At 42.9% G+C, this 13,794-nt stretch overlaps 1 protein-coding gene across 6 annotated transcripts in view; it reads right to left on the bottom strand.

Annotated features, from left to right (window-relative positions):
• Positions 1-5,005: 5,005 nt before the first annotated feature.
• Positions 5,006-13,794, bottom strand: part of IQCB1 (IQ motif containing B1) — a 32,771-nt gene continuing 23,982 nt past the window's right edge. For all 6 annotated transcript variants that reach the window (XM_083153618.1, XM_083153620.1, XM_083153616.1 and 3 more), the window contains exons 12-14: positions 12,751-12,882; positions 11,984-12,140; positions 5,006-5,850 (exon numbers count right to left, since the gene is read on the bottom strand). In XM_083153618.1, the coding sequence (XP_083009744.1) occupies positions 5,618-5,850; positions 11,984-12,140; positions 12,751-12,882 (522 nt within the window). In that variant the 3' untranslated portion in view covers positions 5,006-5,617. The remainder of the gene's footprint in view (positions 5,851-11,983; positions 12,141-12,750; positions 12,883-13,794) is intronic.

The following is a 13,794-nucleotide window of genomic DNA, read 5'->3' as shown; positions in this document are numbered from 1 at the left end:
TGAATAAAACCCATGTCGACCTCGCAACCTGTCAACATAACCCACGTTGACCTAACGCTATGTCGACCTAAAACCATGTCGACCTTGTCCCCTGTTGACCTAGAACCCTGTAGCCCTTCCTGCATGTCGACCCAATGGTGTCGGCCTAAGAGTGGTTGATAATACGACCGTATCCCAATACTATGCAGCCTGCACAGAGTCCAGTAGACTCTGTGCAAAATATACAGTTGTATCTGCTGAAATCTAGCATATGAAGTGGCGACTCTGGGGGAGCCCAATATATAATCCCAGTCCTCATCTTCTAAGGCACCCAGATCTACTGCCCAGTTAGCATGGAGGGAATCTAGGGCAGCAGCCCCAGAGAAGACCTTCCAGGCTTGAACTAATAAAGGAGACAGTTGGGAGAGTGGAGTGCGGGCTAAGAGAAACTGTAGAGGGGAAAACACAAGCCAAGCCAAGATTCCAGCAGTGAAGACATTCTAGTTGTAATGGGCGAGAATGCCATTGAGCATACTGGACCATCTCCAGGCAAGCTACCATCTTTCCCAGTAGCCGCATGCAGGAATGAACCATCGCAGAGAGGAAGTCCTTGACCAACACCTATAGAGATCTGCATTTGTCTGCTGGAAGAAAAAAACATCTGTAGACTGGTGTCTAAGAAGGCTCCCAGGTGAATCGTGCGCTGAGCAGGAATGAGATTGGACTTTTTCCAGGTGATTAGCCATCCAAGGGCCTGAAGAACAGACAGTCAGCTGAATGTGCTCCTGAGAGTCTGCCATCAGAAGAAGGTCATCCAAATAAAGAAGGATTTAAATGCCTTGAAGGTGAGCTGTCATCACTGCCATCACCTTCGTGAAGACACTAGGAGCTGAGGACAGGCGAATGAAAGGGCCCAGATTGGATAGTGATGCCATTGGATTGCAAACCAAAGAAAACTCTGATGGTCCTTCCAAATTAGAATGTGCATGTAAGCATCCTGGACATCTTAAGATGCCAATAAGTAGTCCTTCCATAGAGCCTGCAGAATAGATCTGAGTGACTCCATCCTGAACCTGGAGACTTACAGAAATCTGAAGGTTCCGAATAGGTCTGGTTTTGGGACAAGGAAAAGGTCTGAATAAAACTCCTCTCCTTGATGCAGAAGAGGGACGGAGATTGAACCACTCTGCGAAGCGCCAAAGCCTTGGCAGTGTCTGCAGGAAGACCAGTTGAAGAAGATTTGCTTGGGAAATGTCCCCTGAATGAAAGGGAGTAACCCCTTGACACAGTGTTAAAGATCCAATTGTCGGATATGTTGGCCACCCAAAATGTCTGCAAAAAGCGGACTACCACCCACCCTGAATGTATTGGCCTGGGATGGTGAACCATCAAGCCTCATGTTTTTCAGGTTACTTTTGGGTCTGACGACATCCTGACCAGGGCTGTTGACCCTTTGGTTTCTGCAGCTTTGATCGGGCAGGCTAGAACCTTGAAGACGGCTGACCTCTAGCTTTTCCTTGAGGATGAAAGGAACGAAAACCTAAAGTTCTAGGCTCCAGAGCAGCTGAGAGTAGGAATGTTGTTTTTTGACACTGTAATAGTAGCAACAATCATCCAATACAGCCTCCTTAAAAAGGTAGGGCCTATAACGCCTTTTTAGATTCACTGTCAACTTTCCATGAGCGAATCCATAAGGCACGTCTAGATGCAACCTTGCAGCAAAGGTGCCAGATTCTAGAACTGCCTCATCCAGGTACAGTAAGTATTCACAAATATTATCTGCAAAGACCATAAGATCCGATCTGCAAGATCCAGATTGTAAACAAGGGCATCCAGCAACCCCCTATGGCCAGGTACACCCATGTAGCTGCAGATAGCCATTCCTGCATTAGCATAAATGGACTTTTTAAATTGCTCAATTTTAATGTCCGTAGGTTCCTTATGGGAAGTTACGTCAGGAATAGGTAGAGTAGAAGATCGAACCAGGTGCGCAATATGAGCATCCACTGGAGATGGTGACTTCCAAATCTTCCTATCATTCTCTGCCATAGGATAAAAATCCAAAAAGCTTTTAATAAGAAGAAACTTCTTAGGTGCTTCCAATTGAGGAGAGGGAGGAAAAGCAGTGGCATCCTTCTTCGTATATTTAAACACTGGATTATTGAGAAGGAGGTGGGGGCGGTCTGAGCCTGCAATATGCAGCACTTCCCTAACTGCTTTAACCAGAGCCTGAACTCGGGCAAGAAGATATGCTCCTCATGCGGTTGAGACTCCTCCTCATCAGAGGTTAGGGACCCCTCTTACTTGCGCTTAAATCCAACAGACTGCTGAAAATTTGGATCTCCTGCAGGGACAGACTGCTGTGGTTTTAACGCCACTAATTAGGCGGTCAAGTCACGCATAGCCTGTGCCAGGGACAAGGCCCACTCAGGCTCACCTGGGTTAGAGCGACAAGGTGGCTCTTCCTGGGGTGCCTCTGCACGGCGATCACAAATGCCACCATGGTCTCTGGAAGAGCATGAAAAATTTTCCTTTCACTTAACAGGTATAAGCATGCAGACTGGAAGATCCTTTACCCTTTTGGGAAGGCTTAGAGCTAACCTTGGGATGTCATAATGCACACTAAGTACAGAGACACAGAATCACACACACACACGCACACAGAGTGGAAAGGGCCAGGCACTACACTAAATTGGTAAGCCACCTAAAATAATAAGCGGGTTAAGGAATCTGTATTCTGAGAGCCCACCACAGTAGTAACAAACTGCAAGGAAGCAGAGAATACTCTTTTTATTTTATCTCCACTTCATCTCCGGTTTATCTCTTCTCCAGGCTTAATACATCTGCCCCAATGTTTGTTAATCACAACTGGAAGTGGCTTTCCCAGATTATAAAGGCTTATTATTATTATTATTATTTACCCATCCATTCCATTTTGGACCAATGGAGGGAAATTTAATGGAGAGCAGGAAATTCAAAACACCCCATGGAGTTGGTTTTTCCTGCAAGGTTTTGCTATTCAATTACAGGAGAGAAAATGAGACAAGTCACACACCAACAGGACAAGTCAGATTTTTCTTAAAACCATTATTTTTAGGAAAATCACTGGGCTCTGGTCCTTTGTATCCCATATAGTGGTATGTTAAACATTTCTATCCTATAGATTCTGTGCCAGAACCATATATTACTGTGATTTGGTGTTGTTGCTGTTTATCAGATTTTGAATGCCAGAATTTGCCCATATAATTTATATAATATTTATGCCAAGGGATGCACATTGAGTTCTACTTGGGTATAAAGTATATGACACCCTATGGCCCTCACTCAGGTTGGATCGTATATGCCATGCTGCTTGCAGAATCTTACCAGTTCCTTCCAGCATTTGCCATTGCTAAATCTGAGATGCGTTCACAGTTTAGGATGAACATCGTAACCAACAGTCGATCTGCAACTACAGCCTGAATAAGTATGCCCTTACCTTAGGCTTGCAGTTGCAGGGGGCTTGCGAGGCCACGTGAAACTGCATTGCAGATGCAGTACTTGGTCTTGAAACGTCTGGAAAATGGAGGCAAGATGCTTGTTTTCCCAAGTGCAGGCCTCCTCCATCCCTCACCATGCATGCCTCTGTCTGTCAACCAGGCAGAGGCATTCGCAATACAGCACAGTTTCTGCATGCTTTTGTGATTTAACCTTGTATAAAGGTCATATGTACATATATTTGCTTGCATAACTTTTGTACTATCTATGTTTGACGTATAGTTAAAAATGGGTGTTTTTGTTAACACACAGAGTGAGTTGTGTGGGTATTACTGCACAGACAATGTCTAGGTAGAGTCTACACAGTCAATAGGTTGTCAGAAAAAGGTTGACTTGCACTAGTTGGACTTGACAAAGGGTCAACATCTATTAGGTCAACAGTCGACCCAGACAGAGACAGTTTGACCCCCTATAGCGACTGACTAGGCTGCAGTTCTAATTACATCGATTGTTCTTATAGAATTTCCGGGTTGTTTGTCTTGTGAGGGACACATTTTTTCATTAAATTACAATTTAGTTTTAGCTTGTATTATACCTCCTTACTCTGATTGATTGGTGCCTCAACATGAGTATCTTTCTATCTCCCCATTTACTCATACAGTATACTTCTGTGGGCTGATGGAGTGTCTTGTACACTAATATAACCACCACCATCAATCCATCATTTTTTTTCTACTGTACATAAAACATTTGGGTATTAGTATCAGTGATCAGATGTTCTCATCATTCTTAGAACGGTTATGGTATACATCATAAACTGACTCACCATAGACAGTCATATGGTTGACCACTAATGGTCGACAGTCACAAGGTCGACACGGTCAATAGGTCGACATGGTCAAAAGGTCGACATGAGTTTTTAATGTTTTTAGGTGGTCTAAACATAGGTCGTCATGGACACTGTCTAAGTGTACTGTGTCCTTCGGGCCTTCGGCCACTATTTTATTCTTCCTCCAGGCCCTAGTGGATGGTAGGGCATGTAATACCGCCTGTCGGCACAGGTCGGCTGAAAATTCTGTAAAAATATGCATGTCGACATTTTGTCCATGTCGACCTTTAAACCCTGTCGACCATATCACTGTCTATCATGAGTCAGTCTGTGATCAGTCTGGATACCCTTAGAACTATGCCAGTTCTTCCAACAGAAAATTCCCCTGTGGAAACCCAGAACAACTGCCACACACTGCCTCTGCCTCTGCCTCACTGCAGATATGGATTTGGGCACAAAATAGTAATTACATTACAGAAAAGACGTGTTTTCAAAACACATACATACATATATTCCAACATAAAGAGATGGCTGTAAACATGGGTTTAGATGTACTGTATGTGACATATGTTTGAAGTATACCACTCATATGCGCCCCGGGTACCAACCTGCACAAACTTTGCATCTCACCTTTACAACCCAATACCATAAATCAAATTTGTATATATAAAGCTTCAATATTGGAAGTCATCTACTTAAACTGCACACACATTGCAACAGTTTAAAGAATAAATGTTTATTAGTTGCAAAAAATAAAATATTAGAAAAAAACACTAACAAGTAATTACTACATACACAAAATGTACATTTAATATCAACATATTAACATGACGACAAGTGTCAGCAGATATAGGGGTCAATCCTATTCAGCACAATGAACTCACAGATGCCAGTCATCGCAGCAGCATTTTTCGGCACCAGAGATTTGCAGAAAAGTGTTCCCTGCTTCACAGGGCTCCGGGCACTTCTGTGCAAAGTGGGGCTGATTCTAGCCCTGAAGGGTGTAAAATCAGGTGCCGCAACATTAGTACATCACATCCTTGGCGTTAAATAGAATAGTTAGTATTCAGGACATTGGTGACACTCATGATCACACCTTACATGTGAAAACACAGTGATACTTATTAGCCTCCTCTCCAATTGCCTAGAAAAGTATCACTGAATTATCTCCATGTTGTTTTTTTAATGACAGCTAGTAACCAGTGAGATGATTCATGGAGATGGCTTGCATGGTTTGTGGCATGAAGAAACAGCTCAGGAGACATATGAAACTACATAGAAGCTAGTAACGAGATACAGAGCTATCAGACCATCTGGCTGATGAACTGAAAGTTAGGGTTGTTTAGGTCCCGCAATAAATATGATACCATGCTCAAAATCAGGTATGTCACCACCCAAAATATCGCCTTCCTCGACAAATTCATCACTGAGCTTCTTCCACCAGGGCCAGCGACTACGTTTAAGCATTGTGCTGTGACACGGTTTGGCTTTAAGGGAAACAGGAACAGATCTGCTGGTAAATAAGTCAATGTCCTTCTCTGCGGCATCTCTAAGACTTGGGGCACCTGCAAAACAAAGTACTGAACTGGTTAGAGTGAATGGATGGGTATGTTGAAGCACTGTGATCATGAGTGTGAAAGGATGCCTGTGTCATAACACTCGCCAGTGGCAGCGGATAAACATGGATAAGCACCCTAGTCTAAGTAACTGCAGATGGCTGAATATGTGCCAGAATCCTGTTTAGAGTGAATGGGTGGGTGTGGGTCAGCACCCTGGTCACAGCGAATGGGTCAGTATGGGGCAGTGCCCTGCTTTTCAGAGTGAATGGATGGGTATATGCTGTAAGCTGCAATCATGTACTCCGAAAACATGGCACATGTGCCGCCTCCATCCATAGACTTACAGTCGATGTTCCCGTTATTGTATATAGGCTGGGAATTGTGAATGAGTTGCAATAACTCCAGGGGCATCTCTTTTTATTCCTGGATGGCAAAGAGAGATGCTAGTAGACGTTGTGGCACACAGGGTGTCTGGCATATGGAGGCTATATGTTTAAGGACACATTTGTACATTTATTCTACACATACTCATCTGAGAGACTATAAGGGGGGAATTCAACTATTTTATGGGGGTGCACTGAAGCCATTCAATGGTTAACCCCCTCCTGGGAGTGCATGCTGAGTGTGCACGTCAATTAGTACTCGGTTTATTACTTATTTATTACGTTTCTTATTTAGTGCAACAAATTCTGTTGCGCTTTGCAACTGGAAAGTGACTAAATAAAACAAAACAATTGGGACTAGTCATGGAGGCAGAAAGGCCCTGCTCACAAGTTTACAATCTATAGGGGAATAGGCATTGATACAAAAGGGGAGATTCAATGTCAGGGGAACGGCTGTCGAGTAAGCTCGACAGCCGTGCCCCTGTCCCGTTCTCGCTTGGCTCGACTGGAGCTAGGCGGTCGGGATTCAATGTCCCGGCCGCCGAGCGGCGAGAAGGGGGCGTGGCCGCGAGTTGATGACGGAAATAGACGAGCTCCGGCCAGGAGCTCGCCTATTTCCGGCTTTTCTCGGCAGAACGAGCCCGACAGCTTATGCTGTCAGGCTCGTTCTGCGGTGAAACCCTGTTCAATGCTGTCGGGGGAAGACCGCATTGAATAGGGCCCCGCAGCCATCTCCCCCGTCGGGAGATGGCTGCGGGAGCACGACTGTGTTTGAATACCCCCCAAAGTGTTGTCTATTGCATGAAGGTCCACCAGATTACAAGGGTTTTGCTGGGCTGTATGATATGGTCACAGAGCCACTCAAAGCTCCCAAACCTGCCTAAAGTCCTGGTTAGGGTGCTCACCCATAGAATTTTGCACATTCAGCTCGCACAGAAGGAGGATCCAAGCTAAAATGTGCCCCCCAGATGCAGGAGTACCCAAATGGAGCAACAACTGAATTGTGTCATATAACTGCCATCTACTGGCAGCCCGGAGGAATAACAATTGTAGTCCACTCTAAGGATATACTTCAGTAATATCTTCTAGGTGTTAAGTCCTTTTTTAATATATTTTTTTTTCTATGTTTATATTGCCAAAATAATTATTATATGCTTTCACTAAAGGTAAAGTCTATTTAACCCCTTCCTGACAGAGCCAGTTTTTGCGTTCCTGACAGAGCCCTTTTTTTCAAATCTGACATGTATCACTTAAGTGGGGATAACTTTTTTTGCTTTTACTTATCCCAGTGATTTTGAGATTGTTTTTTCGTGACACATTGTACTTCAAATTAGTGGTAAATTTGGGTCGATACAGTCTGTGTTTTTTTGTGAAAAATACCAAAATGTCGTAAAAAAATGGAAAATTTAGCAATTTGCAAAATGTTAAATTTTCTGCTTGTGAGACAAATAATCATACCACTCAAAATAGTTAATAACTAACATAGACCATATGTCTACTTTATGTTTCCATCATTATTTCAACTTCCTTTTAATTTTTTTGGACACTAGGAGGCTTACAATATGAATAGCAAATTCTCAAATTTTCAAGAAAATTTCAAACACTGATTTTTTTAGGGACCAGTTCAGTTCTGATGTGACTTTGAGGGACTTGTATGTGAGACACCCCCATAAATGATGCCATTTCAAAAACTGCACCCCTCAAAGTATTCAAAACAGCATTTTGGAAGTTTGTTAACCCTTTAGGTGTTTCACAGGAATTAAAACAAAGTGTAGGTGAAATTTCAAAATGTCATTTTTTTTGCAGATTTTCAATTTTAATACATTTTTCTAAGGAACACAGTAGATTTTACTAGAGAAATGTGACTAAAAATTGATTCCCCCAATTCTTTTGTTTTCATAAATATCCTATATGTGGCCCTAGTGTGCACGGTGACCAAACCACAGGCTTCATAATAGAAGGAGCACCTACTTGATTTTGGAGCCTCCTTTTTATGAGATTATTTTTTAGGCACCATGTAGGTTTCTAGGCACCATAAGATGCTAAAAGTTAGGAACCTCCCCCACAAGTGACCCCATTTTGAAAACTACACCCTTCAGGGAATTCATCTAGGGGTATAGTGTACATTTCAAACGCCCAGGGGTTTCACCAATTTTGATACAACTGGGCTGTGAAAATGAAAAAATTTATTTTTTAATTTTCACAGCTCAGTTGTATCAAAATTGGTGAAACCCCTGGGGGTTTGAAATGTACACGATACCCCTAGATGAATTCCCTGAAGGGTGTAGTTTTCAAAATGGGGTCACATGTGGGGGGGTTCCACTGTATTGGTGCTTCGGGGGTCTTGCTAATGCGACATAGCACCCACCATTCATTCCACCACCAAATATCACTCCTTCCCTTCTGAGTCCTGCCATGCACCCAACTGGTATTTTTTGGTCACATGTGAGGCACTGCCGTACTCGGGAGAAATTGGGGCACAGATTTTGGGGTGCTTTGTCTCCTTCATTCCTTGTGAAAATGAAAAATTTTGAGCCAGAACTTCATTTTTGTGTAAAAAAATGTAATTTTGTACACAAAAATGCAGTTCTGGCTCAAAATTTTTCATTTTCACAAGGAATGAAGGAGACAAAGCACCCCAAAATCTGTGCCCCAATTTCTCCCGAGTACGGCAATGCCTCACATGTGACCAAAAAATACCAGTTGGGTGCATGGCAGGACTCAGAAGGGAAGGAGTGATATTTGGTGGTGGAATGAATGGTGGGTGCTATGTCGCATTAGCAAGACCCCCGAAGCACCAATACAGTGGAACCCCCCCACATGTGACCCCATTTTGCTCACCAGCTTTGGGAGGGGGGCTGGCGCTGCGGCTGGTGGGGGGGTGGGAGGGGGGCTGGCGCTGCGGCTGGTGGGGGGGTGGGAGGGGTGCTGGCGCTGCGGCAGCCGGGTGGGTGGGAGGGAGGGGGGGCTGCCGGGTGGGAGGGGGGGGCTGGCGATCAGTGGTGATCGGTGCTGTCCTTAACACCACCGATCACCACCGATCACTGTGTTACCGAGCGGCTTAGCTGCCGGTAACACAGAAAACGCTGCAATTGGCTGTTCACATTTGAACAGCCAATCGCAGCGATCGCCGCGAGGGGGGATGTCTGCTGTCAGGGACAGCAGACATCTCCAAACTGTCACCGCGTCTATAGACGCGGTGACAGTTTAAACCCATGACGTACATTTATGCCATGTGTCGGGAAGTACTTCCCGACCATGACGTAAATGTACGTCAAATGTCGGGAAGGGGTTAATCTATCTGCTAATTGTGTGGGCCAATATTTACCTGTCTATGCCGAATACGGTATGTTTAAGTAAAAATAAAATTGTTATATGCAACGATTATGATTTCATGTTGAAATTTGCCTTTTTGCAGACTTTATCTCTCTATTAGAGCTGCTCTTCTCAGTCTGTGTATTTTGCACCAAGTTATTCAGTTTGGTTTTGTAACTGTCTGACACTAGTACAATTTGCGGAACTTTACAAATAAATGATGACACAACAAGCTTTGTAAACAAATAGTTACTGCAGCTATAAAACCGTCCATAACGCAGTTCAGATATCTGCCTAGGGTCCAGTGGACTTGTATTGCTCTGACTCGCATCTGGGGGAATGCAACACTGACAATTTTGGAAGATTCACTTCTCTATGCTTTGACATCTGGTTCAGCAAAGCATTGGGCTGGGCTCTGATTGGAAGACCAAAGCACTTGCTCCTCGAACCTTAGCAGGGGGTGGAGCTACACCAAATAAGAGCAACTTTTGTCCTGGCAGCATGTAGTAGGGAGCTACTGCTGGAGGCTACACACCACACAGAGAGGTAGCCCAGTCACTCTTTCTATGTGTGACGAGAGAAAGAGAAAGAGAGAAAGAAAGAAGATCTGTTTGGGGTCACTAAGATATTTTTGAAAAAACACTTTTTTTTCAATGAAGATAACATTACATGAATCAGAAATGCACTCTATACATTGTTAATGTGCTAAATCTAAATGACTATATTAGCTGCAAATGTCTGTTTTTTAAAGAAATATCTGCATACAGATGGAGCCCCTCTCAATCAGGCAGGGGCAGGCAGTAGATTCGCCAGCACCTGCCAGCCACCGGAAGGGGATGCTCGCGCAAAAGACACATGTGCATCTCCTTCAACCGGAGCTACCCCCTGGTCCCCCCTGCCTCGTCGCCATCCCCCACCTCCCCGCTCGGTACCTGTCTCCCGCCGACGGAAAACTGGGACGCGTGTGCGTGTGGGACGCTCGCACGTTCCAGTCAGATGTAGCGTCCGCTCGCCGGTGGGGGTAGTCTGGTGAGCCCCAGCACTAGATGAGCGGCGCTACATCTGTAGGTGTATAGAGGCCCATTTCCTGCAACCAGCACTCCAGCGTTCTAATGGTACATTTTGTGTTTGCTAATCATATTAGAAGATGAATGGATGATTATAAAACCCTTGAAAACCCTTGTGCAATTATGTTAACTGAAACTGAAAATGTGTTTGCTCGTAAGAGAAGCTATAATACTGGCCATCCTTTGAGCTAGTTAAGTATCTGGAGCATCACGTTTGAGGGTTCTATTATGCTCTTAAATGTCTAGAAAAAGAGAACTTGCATGTGAAACTCAACAGTCTATTCTTGTTCTTAGAAATGAAGGTTATTCCATGCAAGAAATTGCTGAACTGAACATTTCCTGAGCGAGAGAGCAGGTGGGGTTTTTTTTGGCGGGTTTTGCTTATTATTCTCCGTAAACTCAACACTGAGGTACATAAAAATCCCCAGAGATCAGCAGTTTGACATACCCCGATGACTCAGTTTCACCCAATCAATCCATCCAAAGTTAAAGTCTAGATCACATTTCTTTTACAATCTGATGTTTGTTCCGTACAACTGAATCTCTTGACCATTTTTGAAAGCAAATATCAATTAAGCTGCTACAACAATCATATGGTTAAAAATATACATTAAGTAGGTCTACTGGTATAGCTAATAAAATTACCTCTGAGTGTAGATAATGTACACACACACACACACACACACACACACACACACACACACATATATACATACATACATACATACATACATACATACATACTCACAAGAAAATCTGCACTCGAATTCCATGTGTAGCCAACAGTGGGGTGCGCCACTTAAAGTACCACAAAGCGTATATAAATTCCAGATGCCGACCACTCTTGTTCAGCAAAGAGAGCACACTCCAGTATTACGCTGCCCCCTGCACTGCTGCTGAGCTGCTTTGATGCTGTCTTGAAAAAAGACCTTTATCAGTCTGAAACATCGACTTAATGTTCTACTGAACTGGTGATGTATCAATAACGTTTATCTATTGGATTATTTTGAAATCTGGAGTGTGCTCTCTTTGCTGATCAAGAGTGGTCGGCATCTGTCAACAATCCACCTTCTGTTCGGTTTTATGGGTTCAAGTATAAAATATTTAGATTTGTAAGCATTTACTACTATTATGATGTTAAACACAAGTATCTGCAGCAAACACATGGATATTGCCATCTTTGTTGCGCATATAGAATATTTTGGGGTTGGTAAAAATCACATTCCCATTAAATAAATGCGATTTCTGATCATTTGGTGTGGCGTTGAGTGCAAAAATTGTATCTGTTTGTGTCAAACTGTACTTATAGAATATGTCAAAAAAGAGTAAATGGTGTTGGTAATGTAATAGGTTAGATTGATTAGGAGATCATACCCATCAACATATTAATATCGGTGTTGATCTGGACCAGCAATGCTTCTCTACGTTGATCTCCTCTCTGTTCCTGCTTTCTTGTCAGAAGGAACTGTCCCAAATTTTCCTGTACTTTCACATACAGCTCCTGGCTTTCCTCTAATGACATCTGCTGGACCTGAGAAGAATAGACAGTATGGAATCCACAAAGATCTTACTGCATTGCCAGTCAGTTCTGGTACACATTCAATCCTGGCCGATAGATTTCGCTACAGATCCGACTATTTTAAAAAGCATTGCCAGAAACGATTCCAACAAAATAAAAAAAAAGACTTGGATTCCACGTCTTTGTTTACTTTCGGAGTGTTTCCAAAAGTCAGAAAATCGGACAGGACATTGAATAGGTCAAATGTACATTCAACCTATTCTTGTTGAAAACGGACAGTCTTCAGACAAGCAGAAATATCATCCAGGATTGAATACCCCCTACAGGGTGAAAGCTCTATATAGATCTTACTAAATATCTATGAGACACCTGTAACAGTGGAATACTGTATTTCTCATAGACTGCAATCTAATGTGCCATGTACAGACCCACAGATGTGTGGAATCTAATTTGAGAGTCTGTTACGTAGTGGAATGAACGTAGCAACTTACAATTAGAAATTGAAGCAATTCTATTAGTGTCAATGGCACTATTAGATACAAATGAAATTGCATTCAATGTAAAATTCCTCAGCATTGGAAAACAAATGCATTGCTGTAATTTTCATGTATAAGAACCTGACCGGCTGTAGGCGGAGGCGAGTGTCCACTTTGTGCTGAAGCTGCAGTCGTTGTGCATCAGTCAGATCCTGGTGCTTCTTCCATGGAGACAATGATTCTCGCATTTTTCGGTGCTTGTTTAAAAACCTCAACGCCTGTACAATTAAAAATACAAATTTAGAATAACAATTTTAAAACAATCACTTTAAAATACAAATAAAAAGCAAATACAGAAAAATGGCTTCATGTGTCTGTAATATAGGTAGATGGGGCAACCTTCCTATAGGTAGACATACATCCAGATATTACAGAAAGAAAACTTCCCAGAATAGTCACATCCACCAATGCTCCAGATCCAGCAACACTATACTCTTGTTTACAGAAACTGCGTCCCATGATCACTAAGGGCCTAATTCAGACCTGACCACAGTGCAAATTTGTTCTCAAAATGGGCAAAACCATGCTGCACTGCAGGTGAGGCAGATGTAACATGGGCAGAGAGAGTTAGATTTGGGTGGGGTGTGTTCATACGGAAATCTAAATTGCGGTAAAAAGAAAGCAGCCAGTATGTACCCTGCACAGAAACAAAATAACTCACCTAAATCTAACTCTCTCTGCAGCGCATATGATTTTGTCCATTAGAGAACACATTTTCCCTGTGATCCGATCTGAATTGGGCTCTAAGCTCCTATTTCTGGCATTGCAAAATCAGTATTGTTGGAGAACATGAATACTGTATGAGGAGAAGTGCAGTTTCTTCAGAAACAGCACCTGTCATGGATCCAGGAAAGTGATACAAAATAAATCCATTCAATATAACAAATTACACCTGGGTACAAAAATGCACTTGTTAATAACAGGCAGCTTATCATTTACTACCCAGAAGAATAGAGGTACGCAGGATCCGCAGGGCAGAGCTCTGCAGGTAGGTATAAAATAAAGTGGAAAGTAAAGTTTACACTGGTTTTCTAAGCATTAGTGACAAAATAATTCTGTAAGAACAAACAATTGGTCATATGGCTAATTCAGAGTTGGTCTTTGATGCGCATATTCTCAGATCAAGCAAT

Source organism: Crinia signifera, chromosome 7, assembly GCF_055691185.1.
Source record: "Crinia signifera chromosome 7, ASM5569118v1, whole genome shotgun sequence".
Lineage (NCBI taxonomy): Eukaryota > Metazoa > Chordata > Amphibia > Anura > Myobatrachidae > Crinia > Crinia signifera.
Note: the sequence above shows the minus strand (reverse complement) of the source record. Positions and strands in the feature narration are given on the sequence as shown.